General features: G+C 44.7%; 6 protein-coding genes across 6 annotated transcripts; 3 read left to right on the forward strand and 3 right to left on the reverse strand.

Annotated features, from left to right (window-relative positions):
* Positions 1 to 65: 65 nt before the first annotated feature.
* B0H65DRAFT_432624 (uncharacterized protein) lies at positions 66 to 972 on the reverse strand (the record flags this gene model as incomplete). The annotated part of the gene is made up of 3 exons (XM_062825019.1): positions 66 to 235; positions 301 to 608; positions 677 to 972. 3 exons carry the CDS (start codon positions 970 to 972, stop codon positions 66 to 68), a joined length of 774 nt encoding a protein of 257 aa, XP_062678366.1.
* Positions 973 to 1,416: 444 nt separating this feature from the next.
* Positions 1,417 to 4,303, forward strand: B0H65DRAFT_287437 (uncharacterized protein). The gene has a single exon (XM_062822962.1). The coding sequence runs from the start codon at positions 1,622 to 1,624 to the stop codon at positions 4,052 to 4,054; it is 2,433 nt and encodes an 810-aa protein (XP_062678367.1). The 5' UTR covers positions 1,417 to 1,621; the 3' UTR covers positions 4,055 to 4,303.
* Positions 4,304 to 5,018: 715 nt separating this feature from the next.
* Positions 5,019 to 6,429, reverse strand: B0H65DRAFT_287435 (translation initiation factor eIF3 subunit). Its single transcript, XM_062822961.1, has 3 exons — positions 6,214 to 6,429; positions 5,161 to 5,950; positions 5,019 to 5,099 (listed from the first exon to the last, which is right to left on the reverse strand). The coding sequence occupies exons 1-3, from the start codon at positions 6,230 to 6,232 to the stop codon at positions 5,084 to 5,086; spliced, it is 825 nt and encodes a 274-aa protein (XP_062678368.1). The 5' UTR covers positions 6,233 to 6,429; the 3' UTR covers positions 5,019 to 5,083.
* An 8,801-nt stretch (positions 6,430 to 15,230) lies between these two features.
* Positions 15,231 to 16,854, forward strand: B0H65DRAFT_287496 (mitochondrial alternative oxidase). The gene is made up of 3 exons (XM_062822963.1): positions 15,231 to 15,754; positions 15,870 to 15,975; positions 16,064 to 16,854. Exons 1-3 carry the CDS (start codon positions 15,396 to 15,398, stop codon positions 16,685 to 16,687), a joined length of 1,089 nt encoding a protein of 362 aa, XP_062678369.1. The 5' UTR covers positions 15,231 to 15,395; the 3' UTR covers positions 16,688 to 16,854.
* Positions 16,855 to 19,048: 2,194 nt separating this feature from the next.
* B0H65DRAFT_551756 (uncharacterized protein) lies at positions 19,049 to 21,241 on the forward strand (the record flags this gene model as incomplete). The annotated part of the gene is made up of 2 exons (XM_062829842.1): positions 19,049 to 20,210; positions 20,271 to 21,241. 2 exons carry the CDS (start codon positions 19,049 to 19,051, stop codon positions 21,239 to 21,241), a joined length of 2,133 nt encoding a protein of 710 aa, XP_062678370.1.
* Positions 21,242 to 21,576: 335 nt separating this feature from the next.
* On the reverse strand, positions 21,577 to 22,846 carry B0H65DRAFT_580013 (uncharacterized protein; the record flags this gene model as incomplete). The annotated part of the gene is made up of 1 exon (XM_062830784.1): positions 21,577 to 22,846. The coding sequence occupies one exon, from the start codon at positions 22,844 to 22,846 to the stop codon at positions 21,911 to 21,913; it is 936 nt and encodes a 311-aa protein (XP_062678371.1). The 3' UTR covers positions 21,577 to 21,910.
* Between the last annotated feature and the right edge of the window lie 771 nt (positions 22,847 to 23,617).

The raw sequence follows: 23,617 nt of genomic DNA on the forward strand, positions 1-23,617 counted from the left end.
TAGGTGAAAATAGCGGCAACAGCATTTGACACAAACGATAATTGCCTTCTCGTGAAAGAGAGAGCTTAGAATCTCTCCTTTTGCCTCGAGGCAATGATCCTGAGGTTGTTGTACACCTTGCCGGGCTGGTGACCGAGAATGAGGGAGACGACGGACTCGCGGGCCATGCCAATGTTCTCGAAGGCGCCGAGGATGTGGACGCGGGAGCCGGCGAGGACGATTCTGGTTTTTGTGGCTGTTTTCCATCTTGTCAGCATCTCTGTGCATTTTCCTCAATTCTCCTCCTCCAGTAAAACATACCGTTCTCAATCGCAAACTTGGTCTTTCCGTCCTTGCCTGCAATACGACCAATCGCACGTCCCAAAGCATCGGGGCCGAGGGTCTGGCGGACATCCTTGACGTCGAAGGACTGGATATAGAGCGAATCGAGACGGAGCAGGGCAATGGCGTCGTCAATGTCGAAGCCCATGGCGAAGGCGGAGACGAAATCGGCGCCCATCTGCAGGGACTCGGGGGTGGTGGTGTGTCTGCTGGAGCGGAGCTCGACGCGCTTCTCCTTGATGTTCATGCGGACTTGGAGCTTGCAGTGCTCTACGAGTGGGGGGTAGCTGATTGAAAACAGTCAGTCTTCCTTGCCGCCCAAATATTCACATGTTTCCCGTAGTTTCTCCCTCACATCTTGGTCCAGTTGGCCTTGAGAGCCGACATGCGGTTTGGCGGGATGCCGATCTTTCTGGTCTCTGCGCGGCGAATGATCTGGACGTCCTGGCCGGGGGCGAAACGGGGGCGGCCCTCCTCGTCGACAGCCATCTGCACATCTTGGTCGTTGGAAGGGGGAGCGGCGGCGCTGGGATCGGTGAGGTTGGCGGCCTCGTTGACGTCGAGAATGAGCTCGTCCTCTTGCTCGGTCTGGATGGGGATCTGGGCGGTGGGAGCCTCGACGGGCTGACGAAGTGCTGTTGGCGCAGGCATATTGGGCGAGATGTGATTATCGGTGGGTGATCGTCAAGGTGTTGAGTCGAGTTGTTTGTAGAAGTCGGCGATAGTATTCTCGGAAATCGGCGAGCCAAGAGGGATGACAGAATCTATCGAAGAATTGGCGGAGGAGAGACTGGTGACGGGCGACGGGAAGTGGTGTCGGGATGCTGGGTTGCAGTCGTGAATTACGGAGATCTGGGAGTCGAGGTCTGCCTTTTGCGCCGTCGGTCTCTTAGAATTTTGTTAGTGTTTATCGGTTTTGATAGCGCAGAGGGGAAATTCTTGACAAAAAGCAGTGGGCCCACAAAAGAGCGCCAGAGCGAAGCTTATCGATTGGCTGGACGTGGTTAAGGCCGCTAGGACCCTTGCCAATCGCAACGCCCATGCACTAACATTCACTGAGGAATCCCTGTAATCACAAGGTTAGCGTCATTGACGCACTTTCAGCAGCTTTTTCAAACTCCAGGTTCTTGGTCAGAGCAGCACCACCTATGTCATTCTAAACTCGGCCACCACCAAGCAACAACATCTTCACCCTCGAGAACCGACCATGGATACGACACCTAGCTGTCGTCACCACCATCGTCGCTGAAAGCAAAAAGAAACAGGGTCCCTTCCTCCGTCGACAGTATGAATTTCAACAATGTCTTCTAGCGCTACGACGACCCAGCTGGGCCGCCAGTTATGGTCTTCCATACGCGATCCTCACGTCACCTCGACTCTCTTCACAGCCGCGATACTGCTTCCAACATGTCAGCCATTACTTAGCCGTCACCGCGTTGGCCTCGGCCACTGGAATTTGTTTGGGACACATCAACAATACGGACAACAGCAGAGCACGCGACAATTTACCTCTTCCGCAAGTCGCTTTTTCTCCCCAGCAACAAAGTCGCAAAGACTACACTATCAACAGTCACAACCATCCCATAATGTCCGACGAAGCTGTACCTCCGGAGGTCTACTCCTCCTTGGGCTCACCACCAGCCCCTCTCCAACGAGTGCGGTAGAGGCGTCCGCACTATCCGGCAATGCCGCGCAAAAGGCAAAAATGAGCCACCTGGCTCGGCAGGCTCTGCTCTTGCGAAGGATACGAAACATCACAACCGCAACGATATGTATAGCAGGAAAGCGATATCAAAGTTCTGGCAAAGAGACCAAGGGCGACCATGACGAGACCAAGGCCGAAGCCAAGGCTTCTACAACGTCTCCTCAGCAAAAGTCCGAGCAACCACAGCAACTACCGCATACCGAGACGACTTCCGGTCCTGGTCCCCATCCGACTCCTGAGCATGAATCACTAGCAGATTCCATGTCCAAATACCTCCACCTTCCTCACCTCCCCCATCTGCCCCATCGACCAACAAAAGAGGAGCTTCTGGCGGCAGCAAGCGGGTTCTGGTCACGTCTCAAGGTCCGGTTCAAGTGGTTCTCCATCAGGAGTATGCGCCCCTGGAACGCCGACGAATGGGGAGCGTTTGTCTCTTTCTTCTTGTTCGGTCACCTGGTCTGGATTCTTGTGGGAACGACTACCTTCTTCTCCCTCATCATCCTCTTTATCAACACGGTGTTTGCCCAGGAAACGCTGGCCAAGTGGATCGGAGACTACCTGACCCAATCTGCTGGACTTACTGTTGTCTTCGAGTCGGCTATTGTGCCCAAGTGGGGAGATGGTGTCATCACTTTCCGCAATGTCTTCGTTTCTCGGAGACCTGGTCAGCTCAAGTCTTCCGTCAAGAAGGGTTCTTCCGAAGCTGCGGCCGAGGCAGCGGCTGCTAAACAAGCCGCCGAGCAAGAAGGCACTGCCGTGGAAGAGGACGATGGCAATTACACCCAGTTCGACATCACTATAGACACCGTGAACGTGGCATTGTCATTCCTTAAGTGGTGGAACGGAAAGGGTCTCCTCAAGGATGTCGAAATTAAGGGTGTCCGAGGCGTTGTTGACAGGACTTCGGTTGTCTGGGGCAACGAGGACCTCAACCCCCTTGACTTCAGACAAGAACATAACCCTGGCGACTTTGAACTGGATTACTTCAAGATGGAAGACTTGCTGGTCACCGTCCACCAACCGGGCGGTTTCCGGCCCTTCTCCGTGTCCATCTTCTCCTGCGAGCTTCCTCAGCTACGGAAACAATGGCTTTTCTACGACTTCCTCTCAGCAAACCATATGTCAGGCTCCTTCGATGGCTCACTTTTCACCATTCATCCCAGACAGATCCACGGTGTGTCCTCAGCAGACAACGGCCGTCACCACCAAGAAGAGTTCGGTTCTCCCTCGGCCTGGAAGAAATTCTCCAGACTACGGATTGATGGACTAAAGATCGACCACCTGAACCGCGGCGTCGAAGGTCCATTCGGTTGGATTTACGAAGGCAACGTGGACATTGTCGCCGACGTCATGTTCCCCTCGGACCCCGATGAGGGTCTAGGCAAGGTCGTCGCCGAGTTCTACGACAAGATGGAAGAAGCGGTAACCAGCAACCGCTACCTCAAGATCCTAGACGGCAACATCTCCCCCAACAGCCGTATCAACACCGACAACACCAACACCAACAGCCCTACCCTCGAAAGCGGGCCAATCCCCGACTCTGCCTCTGTCATGGACCTCACCGGCCACCACGACGAGCTCCCCACCTCCGAACAGCACTTTCCCCCCTTGATCCCTCCCGCGACCCCCAAGGAGCCAGCCCCTATCGAAGAAACCCCCTCCTACCTTGTAATGGACCTTCGAATCCACCTCAACGACGTCCGCGCCGCTGTTCCGTTGTTCAACAACCCGCACATGAGTTACGTCAACCAAGCCCTGGTGCGGCCCATCGTCGCGTACATCAACGCCAAGCGCACATACATCCCCATCAGCTGCCGGATTGTCAAGCGGCTGACGGACTTTGACGGGGCCTGGACCGTCTGGGATTGTGGCCTGATGGACGATCTGGGTGCTGAAGTCTACTCGGCTTTTGCAAGGAACGTAGAGGATCAACAAAGTCGGGTGAGGAGATTCAAGCGCGTGGGACTCTGGACAGTTAGTCTGGTCGTGCATGCGTTGTTAGCAGGCGTGGCGGGGGATTTGGTTTGAGCTGTCATTGAATATGACACTCACGATATAGACCTTTGGCCTGTGTTTACCAGGCGGATAGAGGAGAAGTCCTGTTTGTGACGATACGGAGTTGTACTATCCTTTCTCTCTCTTCTCTACTTTACTGTTGGGGGTTATCAAACCTTTCCAAGCGGTACTTTACTGTACTATACATACCTACATATATGGCTCTGAAAAAAAAACAGGCGCACGAAGAAACAGGCAGGCAGGCAGACAGGTTATGGTTATGGATAGGAGGGAGGGGAGGTGGAACTGTTTACGCTCTTAATGACCCGGACGGAAAGATGATTACTGGCTGGATTCATATAAAGGCGGGAGGCGGGGTGTTTTGAGTGTACGGGTTTTATTGTTAGTTGATGATGCACATCATCACCACCGGAGTTTTAGTGTTTTTGGTTAGGGTATAACAACATTGTTCAAAAAGTTCATATGGTGTTACTGGTTTGGATATCCACTTGTCTTGTGTAAAGTTCCGAGATGGTTACTGGAGTAGGGGTTGAGGATCAAATTCTTAACAGTGACATCGACAGCATATCTCACACCCATTTAATATGCAATCTAGGCTTTCAGAACGCAATGCTCGCCTTCACTATCGAATGCTCCATAAATCTTCCCTATGCTATATGGTATCTGCCAATTTTCCCCTCCTCCACCCCATTCGCGACTCGATCACTGCCCCAAGAGGCGTTCGTCCACCTTTTATTTGGCCTGACTAATGACGCCCGCTGCTCTCTAACCCATCCAATCCAAGACATCATGCCACTGAACCATGCGTCCGGACGCCGGACGCGCCATGACCGTTGCGCGGGCGTCGTGGTAGTCTATGCTTCTTTTTTCACGCCATCAAACACACGCAACCGCTACTTCTTGCTTCGCTGAACGCTCCCAGATAGGGATGAGGATTCTACTGGGTGATAAGGATGGTTCTACATCCTTTTAGGGGGAGAGAGGACTCGAGGCCTCTCTTCCACACGAAGCGGACGATCGTGATTTTTCGGTAGAAGCCTTTCACATGAAGTCGTCACTAGAAGATGGGTTAGCAATCAAATCCGAGAAAGGTATCTCTCCACTTCAAGGCAACTTACTCTCCGAAAGCATCCTCCTCGTAGGTGTCGTGAGCCTCAGCCATGGCACCACCACGGCCAACACCAGCGAGCGAGGTCTTGGTCTTGGCAGCCTTGCTCTTTTTGCCACCCTTCTCGGCAGCCTTCTCCTCCTTGAGCTTCTCGTTGCTGAGAGCAGTCAAGGTGCTAGCAATCTTCTTGATCTCGTCGCTCTTGAGGTCCTTGGCGAGCTGCTTGGCGAACTCCTGGAGGAAGAGGGTGTAGTGCGGCTTGGGCGAGAGCTTGCCGACCATGGGGCCGAGGGTGGTGCGGAGGGTCTCGAACTGGGTCTTGGTGGTGGGGTTGAAGAGGGCGAGGGTCGAGATGTCGATGGTGTTGTTGGGGTCCTTGGGGTCGATCTGGACAATGGTGCCCTTGCTGACGACCTTGCGGTCGTTACTGATGCCGATGCCGGAAAACAGGTCCTCGGCGTGCTTGAGATCGGACTCCTTCTGCTCGCGGCGGAGGCGCTCGCGGCGCTCGGCCTCGGTCTCCTCCTCCGCATCCGAATCCTCGGCCAGCTGGCGGGCGCGCTCGGCCTGGCGCTCGGCGATGCGCTGCGCCTTGGACTTCTTGTTGGCGGCGGCTTCGGCCTCGGCCTTGGCCTTGGCCTCTTCAGCCTTCTTCGCCTTCTCGCGCTCTACCTCGGAGTCCTCGGCGGCATCCCACGAGTCGAGAACGTCGCTCTCGTTACCCTCCTCATCGTCGAAGCGGCGGCGGCCGGGGGCAAGGACGGGCGAGTTGGGGGCGGAAGACTCCTCCTCTTCCTCGTCTGTGGTGATGAGGGGTTAGTTAGTCTGGGTTTCGAATAAGGTGGTGGCGCAACAGGAAAGTCGACGCGCAAGAGTTGTTTCTTTGGTTGGTTTATATATATATATATGGGCTGCCAGCGCTGGAGGCATATGGCAATGTGACGAAGACTATCGCAAGCAGGAGCAGGCATCAGGCAGCCTTGCCACAACCATCGACGGCTACTGTTCGCGGGGTTCGTCTGGCGCAAAGAGGGAAAAGGCAAGCAGAGCGAGGAAGACTTACCCCACTTCTTTCCAGGCATGTTTGCGATTTGGTAGTGATGATCTAGAAAACCGAACGGGTCTTTGCGACAACGATGTCTGGCGAGACGAGGAAAAGTTTGCGTGGTGGTTGTGTCCAACTGCAAAAGAGAAGCCGATCGCTGTCTGAGAAGTCGAAAAAGCGAGCAGGGTTCAGGCACCTTGTGGTTCAGGTAGTGGGCGAAATAATTGTTAGCGGGGTTGGAGGTGTCAGATTCTAGGGTGGCATTCTGGCTAGATGTAGGTTAGATGCCAGAGTTCCAGCCACCTGATTTAACAGGTCTTGGCAAATATAGGTTACCCCCAGAACCCTCCATACCAGAGCGCTCAAGTTAGACACACAGAATCAATTAATTACGAGCAAATCTGACAATTAACAATCTGATATATAACCTATTAATACAATAATTAGTATATTTAAATAATAAATAATAACCGAATTATAATATCCCTCTCAAAGCTTACTAAAACGAAAGAAAATGTTGCTTATTTTAAAGATAGTAATAATTAATTATAATAGGAGTTTATATTCTAGTCGAAATATATCCTTAATATCTTTAAAGACTAGCTTTAAAGAAAAATTAAAAAGACTTTCCGCACTGAAATAGCCTTATCCTAATTACTACCCCTTAATTAAGAAAGTAAAGACCCGTATTAATAATATAAAAATAGAGTTCCTATATTTTAACGGCGGTATTAATACCTAATTCGTTATTTATAAAAATGGAACTAACTATAAAGAACCTATTAAATACTACGACCGAAATGAAATCGTAATCGACACTTTTATTACCGAGGACGACTCTATTAATAAACAACTTTACAAATTAAAAATTAATTTCTATCCTGATAATAAAAAAGATTAGAAGGAATCTGTAATTAGTAATAAAGTCGTATATATTTAAATAAAATCGTTAATTAATTATAAATTATAAAATGGAATCATAAAGAAAGAATATAATATTAATAAATAGTATTAAAATTTTAAATAAATAATGAACTATCAAACGGTCGACGATTAAATTAAAGTAAAGAAAATATATTATAAGACTGTCGCTATCTTTACGGAAGAATCTAAGAATTAAATTAATTAGTTATAAATTTAATCTACTGCTATAAGTAACAGTTAGAATAAGGGAATCGGAAAGATTTTTATTGTTAGCTTATAGTATTTTAATTTTATTAATGTAATTAAGATTGTTCGCTTGGAATAATATAATAGCGCTTAGAAATTCAATAAAGAAATAGCTGCTAATACCTTCAAATATATAAAAGTTTATAAGGATTTTAAATGGTATAGCATCGATAATACCAGTTGTAAGGTCGCTGCTGGAAGAGGAAGAATTTATTGGAATACTTTTAACGTTAGTGAATAATCTAATATTGAATATAATAGTTAAAAATATAATAATAAAAATTATAATTATATTAAAGATAAGGACGCTCGTTACGAAGGCAAAAATAACAAGCCTAAGGGTTTTAATACTAAGAAAAGAAAACTCCCGTCGAATAAATTCGAAATTTAATTGTATAAGAAGAGTAATAATATAATATACAAAACATATTAAAAAGGCCATTATTCTCTTAAAAAATTATTAATATATTAATTTAAATATAAAGTCTTTATATATTAAGTTATACTCCTCTATTAAACGTATTATTAAAACTAACTTTGCGAAAAATCTAACGCTTACTAAAAAAATAACTAAATTCTCTAAGAAAGAAGAGCAAATTAAAAAGAAAGAATTAGTGTTAATGTGATTAATTGAATCGGACTCATAAAGTACCTTTCTAAATTAATAGAATATTTAAAGTTAAAAATAAAATTTAGTTTTTTTAAAAATTTAGTAATATTTAATTTAAATAATTTGTTTTATATATTTAATAAAACCATTCATTTTCTTCATTTTCGTTATATTAATTCGGATAATTTTTTGTAAGTTAGTAATATTTAAATAGAAATTAAAGGGTTTAAGGAAATTAATATTGTTATTAAGGGTAAAAATGGTCTCTTAAAGCTACAGTTAAAGGAAATCGCTTTTTACCTTAATTTTATTACTAATTTCGTTTCTTATTTTTAATTATAAAGGTAAAGTTTTTATTAGGATTATTGATTATTAAATAATTATTTAAAGAAGGTTAACAGTTTATTCTTTTATTATTTGAATACTATTTATAATTAAATAATTATTGAAATTATCACTCTTTTATTTATTAAAGCTTCGTTTGTAGCGTATTATTATTAAATTAATTTATATATGCGATAATTTTCGAAATAATTGATAGAAGTATAGTATTAGCGGTTCAGTTACTTAAATCCTTAAACATTCAACTATTTATAAAATATTAATAGAATACAACTATATAATATATCTTTAATTAAATATAATGTATATAGGATGGTAAAAATAAAATGATAAATTAGCTGCGTTTCGAAAGACCGAAGCTACGGCCTAAAAAAAGAATTCGCCGTCGACTTCCTCGACTTTAAATTAGAATTTAAAAGATCATATTACTTTCTTCTAATTATTTATCGATATAACGAGTCTACAAGAGTGTTGCACAGCGAGCAGTCGTGTAAAGTTGAAATACTATATTTGATAAGGAAAGTAGGAAAGGAAGATTGTACTAGAAGGGTGTAGTTGAGATAAGGTTTTAGGGTGCAGCGTACGGGCTAAGCAGGCTAGGCAGTTGGGTGGGTCTAGCCAACCAGAGGGGGTATATTGGCCTTAGCGCCGGCTAGTTATATACAACTAATTTAGTAATAGCGAGTTTAACCCTTGGGCTCTAGCCCTATAATATTACCCCCCTGTTCCCTTTTGGAAAATACGGTTTATAATATAAGGTACCGTAGCCTACCCTATAAAATATATTGTAGCTAAATATACGAAAATAATTAAAATCTAGTCAATTAACCGCACCTAACCAAATGCCTATTTAAACGGGGAAGAAATTAATAATATTAAGAAAAATATTTACATTGAGCCCCTAAATAAACGTTATATAATTATTTACCTCCTACCTAAATTGGTGACGATGCGCCTATCGCCTACCTTTATAGAATTATACTATAGCCTAGTACTAAAACTAAATTAAGGGATATTTTTAGATTTTACCTAATTCCGGAGCCCTCTTTTACTGTATTATATTAGTAATTTGTAACGGAAATAATTAGAATTAAGGCTATTACCTAGTATTTCATATCACTCTACTTCTTCTGCTAGTAGTTAGTTACTCTCTCGTTCCTTCGCTAAGGAATAATTTTAATAATTCTTATACCTACAAAATATAATACTTATTCTCTTTAATAGTACGTCTAAGTAGGCACTATTAATATAATTGGGCGGCGAAGGGTACTACTCTATAACCTACCTATTTAATTAGTAAATAGTATACCGTAGCAAACTAACCAGCGAATATAGTAGTATTCCTTTACCCCTAATATTATTAGGGTCGTTTTCAATAAAACCTTATTTAATTTAAAAACTCATCTTCTTAATTATTATTATTGTAACCGCCTAGGCCCCTAATTAAACTATTAATTCGAACGTTATTTATTTTCATCTTTTTATATTATTTAAATTAATAAAAGCTATTCCTATAATTTATATATTTACTCTCTTTCTTTTATTTATTCTTTTATTTCTAGGAGGGTTCGGTACTCCTCCTTATTTTTATTATAGAAGCGTTGATCGAAGTATCTATAGGATTTCCACTGTTATCGTTAACTGGAGGCTTCGATATCGAGGCTAAAAGAAAGGTATTATTATTAAACTTCCTAAAGTAGGGAAGTAATTAAGAATATTACTTAGGTACGTCGGTTCGATCGGAGAGGCGTTACTTCTAATTATAGTTTAAAGTAGTAGTAAACTAGTTAACCTTAGTGGCGTTAAATTAGGAATCTATACAAATATAGTAAAGTATTTCCTCAAATTGGGCGAGGAAGGCCGTAATAGATTCCTTAGAGCCGGGCTTTTAATATAATTAGTAAAGCTTTTGACCGGCTCTTATGGCTGCGTTGGGATCCCTATATATAAATTTGAATTTATCGATAAATTTATAGTGAGAACGAAAACTATAAATAATAAAAGTAACGAGTAACTTTTTAATAGCGGGTAATAAATAAGTAAATAAATAGTAAAACTACGTTTCTAAATCGCTAATAGCTAGCCTATTTATATAGAATTTTATTTACGCGCTTAAAACCTAGGTTTCGAAGTCCTTTTTATTACCCGAAAATTTTTCGAAGTAGGGGAGGATTAGCTTCCGTATTGGTTCGTAGGGAGCCGAGGTTTTGAGGTTGGAGATTTCGAGGATTAATTACTCAATCGAAGAGGCGAATTATCGTTAGTATTCTTAGGAATTCGTAGATTAAACGATTTGAGGGAGCGGCTATTATTGAAATATTGTGGATGGGGTAGGGAATTCTTTCGGGCGTACCTACGAGAGAATAATAATAGAAGTAATGAAGGTCGTTTTAAAACGAGGGTTAAATATAATGTAACGAGTCTGTAAGAGTATTGTATAGCGAGCAGTCATGTAAGGTTGAAATACTATATTTGATAAGGAAAGTAAGAAAGGAAGATTGTATTAGAAGGGTACAATTGAAATAAAGTTTTAAAGTGCGGCGCACGGGCCAAGTAGGCCAGGCAGTCGGGTAGGTCTAGCCAACTAGAGGGGGTATATTAGCCTTAGCGCCGGCTAGCTGTATACAACTGGCTTGGCAATAGCTAAGCTTAACCCCTGGGCTCTAGCCCTATGACAATCGATAATCAAAACTAATCTAGGATTACTACTTATTAAATTGAGAAGCTATTACGATAATTAATATTTTAATTAACTATATTTAAATATATAAATACTGATATAATATTAATGTTAAGACTGTCGAATATAATAATAAATTTATAAATAATAAAATTAAGGATAAATTCGCCCAGTATAATATAATTTTTAAACTTTCTATTCCTAATACCTAAGTATAAAATAAAAAGGTAAAATATTCAAGGGGTATAATTAAAGAGAAATACTATATAATATTATTAAAGTTAAAAATATTAGAAGATTTATAGCTAAAAATCATTTATACGGCCGTTTACTTTATTAATCGTTTCCTTCGTTACTTATATAATTAGAAATTTCCCTTTAAATGATTCTATATTTATATTACGAATTAATATATTTAATAAGAATTACGTAAACTAAATTTAAATTACCTTCGAATTTATAAGTATAAAGTATTTACTATAATAAACGCTACTTAAAAGAAAAAGTAAAGATTTTAAAAGTACAATTTAAAAGCGTAGATTGGGTATTTTATTAATTATTTAACGACTTCTATCTATTGTATATAAAATCCCTATATAAATTGGATCGTTTAGGTTAAAGATGTAATATTTGATGAAAATATTACTACCTATTTAAATATTAAAAAATTTAAAAACGATTTCAAAATTACTAAAGAAGAATTTACCGACCTACTTAATAAAATAAATAAACCCGCCAACTAACCCTCGGGAATATTTAAACTATCTTATATCGAAAATTATATACTACTAAACGACGTTAATAATAGTAATATTAAACCTTTCCCGTCGAATTTCCTTAATTAAAATTAAGAAGATTATTAAAGGAATTAAAAGGTTTTCTAAAATAAGAGTAATCGGTTATAGGAAATAATAATTTAGAAAATTTATTTATAATAAAATATTTATTGAATATATTATAGGTTTATACCCATCACTTTTATTTACCCCACTAATTGTACTTTATACTAATTATTCTATTAACTGAATTATCGATTAATACTCTTATTATTAAGAATTATAAGAAGTTACTTTTAATGTAGGTAGATTAGCCTAACTAATAATTAAAATAAATGAAAAGATAATTATTAAAGTGGAAATTGAAAAATTAATTATAAAATACAATCGTTTTAATAAGGTATACCGACGTAATCTTCCTCTAATACTTAAGAAATACTATAATTTTAATAATTATATATTATATATATTCGGTTAATAATTTAAGGAAGTAGAGGAAATTTATTTTAAAAGTTATTAAGATATAAAAATATAAATTAAAGTTGATAAAAGTATCCGTTATTTTAAATACAAATAAATCTTCGACTATATATAGGTTTATACTTACAAATTTAATAAAAACGGGATATTTAATAAAGTAAAAGCGAAGTTCGTCGTAAGGGGTAATTAATAGAAGAAAATAGGAGCAAATATATATACGTTTACTCTAATTAATCGATTATTTCGTACTATTATTGCTCTTGCTATTCGCTTTAATTTCAAATTTATTTAATATAACGTAATTAACCCTTTCGTAAATACTTACCTTGATAAAGAAATTTATATATATATACTACTAAGGCATCAAATACCTAAGAAAGTTCTTAAACTTATTAAGGCTCTATATAATCTCTAATAAATTCCCTTACTATAATAATAAAAACTAAGTAGGGCATTCAAATCGATAAGATTTAAAGCAATCCCTAAAGACCTATATATTATAATAAAAAACAATATTCTCATACTATACTACATCGATAACATCATTTTTATATTCGATAAAAATAAAATAGAAGAGGTTAAGAAGTATATAATAGAATTATAATTATAATATTATTTAATAAGAAGAAATAAATTCTAATAATTTTTAAGTATTAAAATTATATGTAATTGAAACTAAGGAAAAGTCTAGTTATTTTAAGAGATATATATCGATAACATTATTAAACTATTCAAATCCAATTACCGTCCTACCCTAATACTTATAGGATATAAGGAATTAGTTCCTTATAAAAGTACTACTAATTATATAAAAATATAAATGTATTAAAATAAGATAAATTCTTTACTATATGTAATAATTAATATTCGAGCAAATATCGGGTTCTTATTAGATAAATTAATTAAATATAATTACAATCCTAATCCTACTTACTTAGCGGCGAGCGAAAAAGTTATACGGTATTTAAAAATAATACAAATATAGGTATTCTATTTTGGTAAGAGTAATAAATTCGAAATTACTTTTAACGCCTCTCGTTTACTAATAATAAAAGTAACTACAAGAGTTCCTAAAAAATTTTAATTAAATTATATAATAATTTAATCTACTAGGGAATAACTAAATAAATCGTAGTTACTACGTTAATAGTAAAAATAAAACTATATATAGTCGAAAAGGTGGCTAAGGAAACCCTTTTTATAAACTAACTAATATTAATATTAGGGGTAAATTTATTAGAGGATCCTATTCCTACTCTATATTATAATAATTAATAAACTATTAGGGCATTCATAGAAAAAACGCCTACCTTCAACATAAAAATAAAGCACGTAAATATCTACAAATACTAATTAAAAAGAGAGATTTTCCGAAAAAAAAAAACTTTTAATATCGAATATTTAGAAATGAAGTTAATGCCAATAGATAGACTAATAAAGGCACTAAATATTCTAGAATATAGGAGATTTAGGGAGTTATTAGGTATAGTTGAGGTGCCGCTGTAAAGAAACGGAGGAGGAAATAATCTAATACTGGAAAAAATAGATTTTGACGATTTAAATAAAATATTAGGACTAGGGATATAAAACAACGAGAATAATGTGTAAATAGCTTCACTTTTGACCTCAAAGAGGAAAAAGAGGTCTGTAAGTAAGGAGGTATATTAAATTCTAGGGTGGTATTCTAGCCAGATGTGAGCTAGATGCCAGAGTCCTAGCTACCTGATTTAACAGGTCTTGGCAAATATAGGTTACCCCCAGAACCCCCCATACTAGAGCGCTCGAGTCAGATATATAGAATCAATCAATCACCAGCAAATCTGATAGGAGGACCAGCATAGGACTCGGAACTGAAACAGCGCTTCACAAGTTCTTCAAGGTTCTTCAACGTCTAGGATTTTAATACCATGCCAAGACCTTCAGTCTCAACTCCGGTTGCACCTTGAAGACTCGCATATGTTCGATGCTTTACTGCATCTCGAAGTCGTCTCTTTTTTTCGGACTTCTTGTATATGCACGAAATATTTATGGCTTCGGTCAAGCGAGTATCCGGTACCTAAGCCCTCTGCCATGTACCAGGTGCAGCCTCGAAGGACGGCGGTTTGTTAGACGTTTGTTAACACATGTGAAGAGAGGAATTCATAAACAGCTAGATAGAGACTAAGGCTTTAAGCTTCGACATGATATCCAATCCTTGGGCCACTGAGAAAGGCTCTGCGCCGTCAATATTCCGTACAGCACTCACGCCCCACTTCCGACGCGGGATAATATTTGGAGGCTTGCAATTATTCCTACCGCTCCTCGATCTCAAACTGTACCGACAACTATCACTAACGTCACAGCAAAGTTGAAATTCAACATGAAGCCATTCGCAACACTGCTCGAAGAAATTTTTTTAAGTTTGGAGGTCTGGAATCTATCAAGCCAATTCCCGATCTTGCTGAGTGTCCTATGACACAAATTTGACTGACGTTCCGTTTCCCTCCGTGCGCTATTACTGTCAGCAGAAGCTCCAGTACACAATTCAAGAAATTGCCATTTCAACCAACCAACCAACCACCACTGTTCCGAGTCTTGTGTGGTTGTCTTTGTTCTAGAAAATGTTGCGGAACTGCGCCCTGTCGCTTCTCAGGGGCTCGCTACACTTAGTATAAGGCTGGTCCCGAAAATGTTGCGGAACTGCGCCCTATCGCTTCTCACCCGGGAGGTCCCGACACCGCAAAACAAAACACTGCAAACCAAAAACATCCAGCTGACCATCACAATTAGATGCCCGGTTGCCATTTTGAGAACTGAGACGGAGATCCCCATCCTGGTTGATGATCTGGTTTCCGAGTTCCCTTCGTGAGCGGCCGCTTGTTTGCTAGTTAGTGAGCACGCGGCGGTATTCCCAATTGTCCGAATGCCGTAAGCTAGGGATCGCTTGTGTAGTGTCGGAATCCCCTATTGCTCCTTTGAGACAAGAGACGGACGAACTCGGTGATTTCAGTCAGCTCTCGTATTCCAAGGGCTCATCGATATGAGCTGCAACTAGCGGTAAGAAAGGATGATATAAACGTCGTGTGTCTCTTGTGCTGTCTTATGGACCACCATCACAAACCTCAAGCCAGATTACATCTATACATCACTCTTCATACTCTCGATGAACACCCCCAAAACAAATCTACTCTACGCTCCAGGACAAGCGGCGCACCTAAGCCGTGCCCTGATATCGACCTGCCACACCCGGCCTCTCCTGCTTGGTGGTCTTCGAGTGACCACTTCTTTGCATCCGACACAGACAAACCTCTCTTCACCACCACCTCGCAGCTTCACGACAACAAGCGTTGCTAGACTGAAGGACTTCTTCCCAGCCAAAGAGACGGCATACATCCGGCAGACACCACCTGCATGGCCTCATCATGGATGGACTGAGGAAGAGATGACCTCGGTTGTTCCCGAGCACCGGAAACCCGAAACTGTGGGCGACTGGCTCGCATGGAAACTCGTTCGGATCTGTCGGTAGGTTATTCCCCGAGGAAGTTTTTCCATTTTACTCCTCAAGAGCCTTGCAGACGCGGAAGCAGACGCAGAAGCAGACGCAGAAGCAGAAGCAGATAGTTCTAACATCGAGCAGATGGGGTACCGATATAGCGACCGGCATACGTCCAGAACAGCAAGTTGACAAAAACCACCCGACGACCGCCACCAGTGCGGATAAACCTCTGACAGAAGCCCAATGGGTACGTCCTGTGCAGCCCTGCGACATTCATGATGAAAGTCGCCATTAAGTAGCACATCACTTGCTAACAGAATTTCTCGATTTTATAGCTAGTCCGCTTCATCTTCCTCGAATCCATCGCCGGCGTTCCCGGCATGGTAGCCGGCATGCTCCGGCACCTGCACTCCCTCCGGCGACTCAAACGAGACAACGGCTGGATCGAGACTTTACTCGAAGAGTCCTACAACGAGCGAATGCACCTCCTCACCTTCATGAAGATGTGCGAACCAGGCTTGCTCATGAAGACGCTCATCCTCGGCGCACAAGGCGTCTTCTTCAACGCCGTGTTCATCAGCTACCTGATCTCCCCCAAAATCACCCACCGGTTCGTCGGCTACCTTGAGGAGGAAGCCGTGCATACCTACACGCGGTGCATCAGGGAGATCGAGGAGGGGCACTTGCCAAAGTGGTCCGATGAAAAGTTTGAGATCCCGGAGATGGCGGTCAGGTATTGGCGCATGCCGGAGGGGAAGAGGACGATGAAGGACTTGATTTATTATATCCGCGCGGACGAGGCGACGCATAGGGGCGTTAATCATACGCTGAGTAATTTGGATCAGAAGGAGGATCCGAATCCGTTTGTGAGCGACTATAAGGAGGGCGAAGGGGGGAGGAGACCGGTTAATCCGGCGTTGAAGCCGACGGGGTTTGAAAGGGCGGAGGTCATCGGTTGATCTTGGGCGGAAGGTTTTGACAGATGGTTGTGGTTTGGGTTCATAAAGCCAGGCGTTTTTGGACTACATGTAAGTTGTATTGGGCGTGTTAGATATCCCACTCTCTTTGCTGTTTGTGGCGTTTTGGTAGAAGATACTGGGTTCTATCTGTGCAGCTAGCTGTTCACTGTTCCAAGTGTGTATGTACTTTGGATCTTCATCCCGAAAGTCGTTGGTCTCTTATGAGGCAGTATATCAGCAACAAACCTGATATGTCAAGCTTTCTCGTTTCGTCCCCCGAATAACTGTCTGGTCCGAGTTCACACATCGCAACTTCTACCAAATGCATGGAAAATTAGTCGATCGTGCTCAGTTGAGTTCGATCAAGGATCATGTGCTCAGCCATGATCAACTGAATATATCGTGAAGACGAGTTAGGGACCTTCATGTGGTATGTTGACGTATAGGATGATAGCTCAAGACTTCCATTAGAGTGTCTATATTTACACACACGTCTAGGCATCCTCGAAAGCAATCGAAGAATGATGAAACAGTGGTATTTTGGAGCGATATATCGGTGTCAATAAGGGCTCGAGGAAGAAATGGTCGTTGAATGAAATTGCAGGGCTGTGGCTGTGTACAAGCCACTGAAGTGCAATTTGTTAGCGTGGTGAACTTTTGGTAACAGATCTTGCCGGAGATCTCACCATAGGCTGATAGCGCCGAGGACTAGACCCACCAGAGGATAGAACCGACGGGATGGATACGACTGCAAGGTACCAGCAAGAACAGATGAGCCAGAATAGGAACATTTCCAGGAACCGGAGGCTGAGGCTGAGGCTGAGCACCGCGATGGACGGGATATGCCCAGATGGATACTGACGGCGCGTTTCAGAAGAGCCGTTGGGTCAAGTGCCTTGGCAACGGGCATGTCAAGTTCACGATGTCGACCTGTTGCTTGCTTGTCCATGGTACCTGTCCGTGGTACCGGCCCGAACGAATACCACGGTACTCTTGGACGGCCCCAATCTCGACATGTGAGTGGTCCGCTGACGAGAAGATATTTCTTCACTAGGTAAGAATCTGGAAGGGTTGTGTTGCAATTTCACTCATGACACTGAGGGCCACCCTTCACAGGCACTTGACGATGACAGCGAGATCCAGGCATGCCAGGACAGGCCCCTCCACACCTTCCAGGCTCTGTGCCTGTGAGTGGACGGAATGCGAACCGGCAGAAGGAGTCCAGAAAGACAGGACAGGTTATCCATGCCCAGGAAGATCAAGTTGACATTGTTCCCGTCGTTTGGGGGTTCATGCCCAGGGATTCTCGCATTCATTGCAAAGAGAAGAATGAAGAACACAAGTTTGGGCATCAATGAATTGACTTTTATAAGCTCTGCAAGGTACCTCTACCTCTTTAAGACGCCAACCCGAGCGGCAGCCCCACCAAAAGCAGAGTGGGTCTACTCAACAGCAGCCTTACGAGCGAACCCAACCATTCAGAGAATTGACAGCGTCTGAACCCCAATCACCCCAACTTGTCCCTGCCATGCCCTGCCATGCCCTGCCCTGACCAGCGTACGACCCCGCGGTTGTGGTTTCGTGCCTGAAGTGGAAGCCGAGAAGGAAGCAGCAAAGCTTACAACCTTCCATTCCCGATTTCCCCTTCAATCTCGACTCTTCCCGAGTCCAAGTCACGGTTGTCGTCGGGGCAAACGAAGCAGAGGACGGACCCACAACGACATTCATACAAACATAACATCCATCGCATCCCCGAGCATCCATTCACTCATCATTCGGCTAACTGGGATCATACACTATTCGTCCTCCAAACGCAACAAACTTGTGATCCCCTTTCGTCGTCGGGTCAAAGGGTCCAGTCCACTCCAGTTAACCAGTCCAGTCCTCCACGCAACCACTCAAACCCGACTTCCTCACAATCACAGTCCTAGGCACACAGGCGCTTAACACGGCAACTGTACCTACTCTTTCGTCATCCCGATCACCCTAGAGGTATCTCAATCAACCAAGTCCCAACACTGCACATCCAGTGTAGCTTTCAGTTTGGACCTTCCACAGCCCAGCACTTGAGCCCGGAAATAGGCTCCGGATTCCATCATTTGGTCCTAATCGCCCGATCCCGCACTGCTCACGAAGCTATTATTGCCGGTGTCAGTCCCATCACTGACTGGTTGACCCGGTGTTCTCTGGTGTCGCAAGCTTGTAAGCACAGCCCCAACGCACCCACGCACCTAGCGCACTGCCACTGTCCCGGAAGGCTGACTCGAGGGAAACTGCCTCGCAACTCGCAGCGCTTCTAAAGACAGAAACACCACACACTCTCCATCCCGTCCGCTTGCCGGCGGCTACCACGCGATCCCCATGGACCAACACTATACCGACGCCCGTGGGCGATCGCTTTCGGCCGCGTCCACCGACGGAGGACAGGTCCACGATCAACAGCAACAGTCTCATATAAGGAACCACTCGCCGTCTCCGGCTCCCTTTCCCAATTCGAACGATGGCGTCAACACCGGTTTGGGACTCGGCCTTATCGATCCCTCTGCCTCACAGCCTTTCCAACCTGAATTCTCCTACGGCGGCCCGAACCCGTTCCAGCAACATTCGCCCTTCTCTCAGCCTGGTTTGGATTTCAACCAAGGTTATACAAGCCAATTAGAAAATCAGGACAACTCGTTCGGTGGTCTGTCGCAACCCGCCTATTCTCCGAATCTCATGGCGTCAAACTTTGGCGACGCCGACTACAGCCTTTTCCCCACGACCACGACCGCGGGCCAGTTCAACGGATCGCTCTTCATAACCGATAACCAGTCCCTCAACAATTCTGATCCAAACATGATGGCCCAAGGCTCTCACAGCCCGGAGCCGCCTCATCTGCTCAGTCCCGAGATGAACTCTCCGGCCTTTGCCCAGGGCCGTTTCCCCATGACAGCAGGAAGGCATTCGCGCAATGCGTCTCTGGGTCCAGAGGCTGCTCTTCTTCCAGGGCAGGACTGGAGCCATATGCCTCAGTTTCAGGGTCACCGACGCTCAGCCTCGGAGCTTAGTGATGTCTCCTCGGTAGCCCATTCGCCCAACCTTGGCGGATTGGATAGCTTCGACCCGATTGAGAACAACCACTCGCCTCTTCAAGGGCCGCAGGCCGATGCCCTGTACAATCAGTTGAACGGGATCAGCAACTTTAGTCTGTCGGACGACCACATCGGCAGGAGTCCGTCACATAGTCCGGCGGTCTCCCCTCGTATCCCTCCCCAGCAATCACCGGACGAGAACGATCCGAACCATCCTAGCCATTTTATGCTACACACACCAGCAAACAGTTTTGGTCCGCCAGCGACATACATGCAGCCGCAACAGGAGGCTTTCCCGCAACTGTCACTGGACGACCCATCTGGTATGCAGGCCCAGCAGAGCATGCCAGCTCCTCCGGCGATCAACATCGATTTCGCTCCAGCGCCCACTAAGAACGGGCTTGATCAGCCCAACAACCTGGACAATAATTCACTAGCCCTACCAAACAGAGGTACGTAGCCTAGAGATAATGCGATGGAAAACGGGACATTAGCTAACGATTTGGTGCTAGCTCGAGGGCGGATGCGACCACGAGCGGTCACGGACCCTTTCAACAATGGCGGTTACCGGTCTCCTTCTCCTTCGGGAGGCCTTTCGCCGAGCTCGGCTGCGGACCTCAGACCGTCAAACGCGCGTTCACTTTCGCCCATGGACCGTTCCGGAGCCGGCTCTATTAATAGTAGGAGACGCCAGTCCACGTCGTCAGTACCCAACAACGTGATAGCACTTCGTCTTGCCGACCCCAACTACAATGGCTCTGGGGAGAATGGGGGTGGCCCGAGAAGGGCTCAGAAGCACCCCGCTACTTTCCAATGCAAAGTATGTCCCAAGCGCTTTACCAGGGCGTACAACCTGCGCTCCCACTTGCGTACACACACCGATGAGAGGCCCTTCAAATGTACCGTCTGCGATAAGGCTTTCGCGCGCCAGCACGATCGCAAGCGTCACGAAGGTTTACACTCGGGCGAGAAGAAGTTCATATGTAAGGGTGAACTTCCTGTTGTTGGTCAACAGTGGGGCTGCGGCCGAAGATTTGCGCGGGCGGATGCTCTGGGTCGCCATTTCCGGTCGGAGGCAGGAAGAATATGTATCAGACCTCTTCTGGAAGCCGAGAACCGCGAACGGCAACGTCAGTATGCTGAGGCAATGCAGAATGCAGCCCAAGGCATGATGCAACACCAGGGCGGTATGATGATGTCGCCCGGTATGGACCCCAATGGCGACTTCCAGATGGACCCCTTTGTGCTTCCACAGGCGCTGTTGGCACAGTATCCTGCCCTGGCCCTCCTGCCCGCTGGGCCTGCTGCCATGGGTGATGGAGCAGGCTTAGAAGAGGATTTGGCAAGTAATTATGAAGCTAGCGACTACGATGATGTTGAGGAGGGAGGCTATGTTAGTGGTCCAGGGACAGGGTTCGGGCCCGGAAGCATGCAAGAAGGGTATGGGGAGTTGGGTTATGCGAGTGACTACGGCGGCCGTTAGTTTTAGGCAAAGCTTCGCAAGTTTTCAAGTGATAACCCTTTAGGGACAGAGAGGGCGTTGGGAGGTATATTCTTTTTGCCGCTGAAGTTCAATCATTGTTTGGGTGAGATGAGCTTGTACGGTGCTGCGCGGTGTGGTTATCTTTGTCTTATACATACACTTGTCTGTTTTGATACTCTTATTCCCAGCGTTTTCACAATTCCTCTTTTATTATTTTGGGTTTATTCTTGGCTATGAGACCTAGGCGGTAGCGGTTGCATGCGCGGATGTTGAGCGAACATAGGAGAGATTGTCTGATGCGGCCAAACCAATGCCACACTATCAAGATATACTCCTCGTTGTTCATATAGAGTTGTCGAATAAACCAACTACAATACCCATACCTTTGCAGACATTAATATGAAGAGCTTTATAGGCGCCCTCCATTAGTTGAATTCATCATTCGTGCTGATAGATCAAGTTCATAGACAATACGACTGGTAAACCCGTATTCACTTCCTTGTTCCCTAAAAGTAGTCTTATTCTGAGACCTCGCCCCAAGTTATGCAATGACTACCGCCCCGAATGTCATGACTGGTCACAAACCCGCCCATACCATGGCACATCAGCGCTGATACCAGCACTATATCACCATCACCATCCCTCTCACCCATCCACCCATCCACCCATCTAACTCTGCTGTATCTCCTGCAACAAAGTCCTCCCCCTCCCCGTCCCCGACGCCGCCCCAGACCCCTTGGACGACCTCAACTCCTCCATCCAATCCGCCACCACCTGATCCACCACCCGCTGCAGAACCTCCTGGTGACCCTTTTCGAACTTGGCCTTGACGAAGGGGCGCACGATGGCCGGACACTCGATTGTGGCGATCTCGACTAGTTCGTACTCGTAGTTTTCGATGCTCGTGCCGGTTGCTTTGTTGATTAGTTTTGTTCCTGGGGGTTTGGATTTGCTGTTGGGGTTGGGGTTGTTCGCAAGGTCGTCGGGGCCGCCTTTTCGGAGGCCGGCTCTTAGACCTTGACCTAGTCCCAGCCCTACTTCTTCCCTATCCTGCTGCCCTTCTTTCCCTGGTTGCTGCCCACCACTGCTCTGTGCTTCTGCTTGTGCTGCTTGTGTTTGTGGACTATGCTTAGGCCGATACCGATGTCTCACCTCATAGCTACTCCTCACCACTACCGCCCCCGCCCCAGCTGCCGCAACCGCCTTACAACGAACTCCGTACCCGAAACTCTGGAAGGTACAAGGTACCGAGACTTCTTTACTCCCCAAGAGAGAACCACCGCCTAGCCAGTCGGGAAGCGGGAGAAGGGGCACGGAGTCGGTGATGAGGTAGGAGGCCGGGTTGTAACCGTCGGGACCGGAGGGTTGGAAAAATTGGGGGTCGTCGGTGAGGGAAGGGGGAATGGGGTGGGGATAATCAGAGGGGGAGGGGGAGGGGGAGGAAGAGGAAGAGGAGCCACAGGGGAGGGGAAGGGAGATGTAGGATTTTAGGTAGGGGTTGGCGGTTATGAGGGGGGTGTACGCGTGGAGGGCGGAGAGGAGGGTGGAGGGTGGGGTGGGTGGGGGGAGGGGGATGCGGGTTGTTATTTTGAGGGGGTGGGACATTTTGTTGTTTACTGTTGGGTGTTGGTTGGTGTTGAGGGTTGGTTTGGTGATTGTTGTTGATGGTTGATGGTTGAGGAAGCGGTGGTAGGCTGCTGTGGTGATGAGAGTGCCAAGTCCGTACAGGACACGGAGGCCGATGCGGAGACCCGACCGGAGGAGGTGAACAGTGAACGGGGCCGGACGTCGATGCCAGGGTGACTGCAGTACCAATAGGTTGATGAAAGCTTCCGCTTTACGTCAATTTCAATGGAGGATGTCTCAAAGACAAGAGGTTGATATCAGGCTGTTGAGCTGGGCTGGCTGGGTCGACTGGACAACCGGAGGGTGCTTTGGGTTGTAAACAGGTAGGAGTGTGGGCGATGCCTGATCAGCGATGCCGACAAAGCGTGTATCACGAACTGATCACCAAAAATCTGTGACTGTATATGAGAGTTGAGATGCTTTGTATAGGTAAGCAAACGATAGGAAACCCAAACAAAAGACCGATGTGCTCTGTTTTAATCTTGGCAGCCAGTCCGAAACATAAGCACAGCTCACGAATAGGCAGCCATCGCGACCCAATTTTAGCGGCTGAAGTGGACGTTTTGATGTCGGATCGTTTGAGATGTAGGAGGGGCGGGACAAGCGAGTATGTAGTAGACAGCGCCTATATTGCCCAACCGGTAGCTAGAAAGCCTCAAATCGTGTCTTGATTTGCTATTCTGGTACGGAGCTCAGTCAGCTGTTGTTGCTGCGCCATCATCGCATCATTGGTGATTTAATGCTGTGTGG

Source organism: Neurospora tetraspora (genome assembly GCF_033439725.1).
Source record: "Neurospora tetraspora strain CBS 560.94 chromosome Unknown B0H65scaffold_7, whole genome shotgun sequence".
Classification (NCBI taxonomy): Eukaryota; Fungi; Ascomycota; class Sordariomycetes; order Sordariales; family Sordariaceae; genus Neurospora; species Neurospora tetraspora.

What these genes read in the sequence shown, in the direction of transcription:
- B0H65DRAFT_287437 (XM_062822962.1), top strand. Translation starts at nt 1,622, where the DNA reads ATGTCTTCTAGCGCTACGACGACCCAGCTGGGCCGCCAGTTATGGTCT.
- B0H65DRAFT_287496 (XM_062822963.1), top strand. Translation starts at nt 15,396, where the DNA reads ATGAACACCCCCAAAACAAATCTACTCTACGCTCCAGGACAAGCGGCG. An exon ending in AAACTCGTTCGGATCTGTCG is followed by an intron (nt 15,755 to 15,869) that starts GTAGGTTATTCC and finishes AACATCGAGCAG; the next exon opens with ATGGGGTACCGATATAGCGA. An exon ending in CTCTGACAGAAGCCCAATGG is followed by an intron (nt 15,976 to 16,063) that starts GTACGTCCTGTG and finishes TCGATTTTATAG; the next exon opens with CTAGTCCGCTTCATCTTCCT.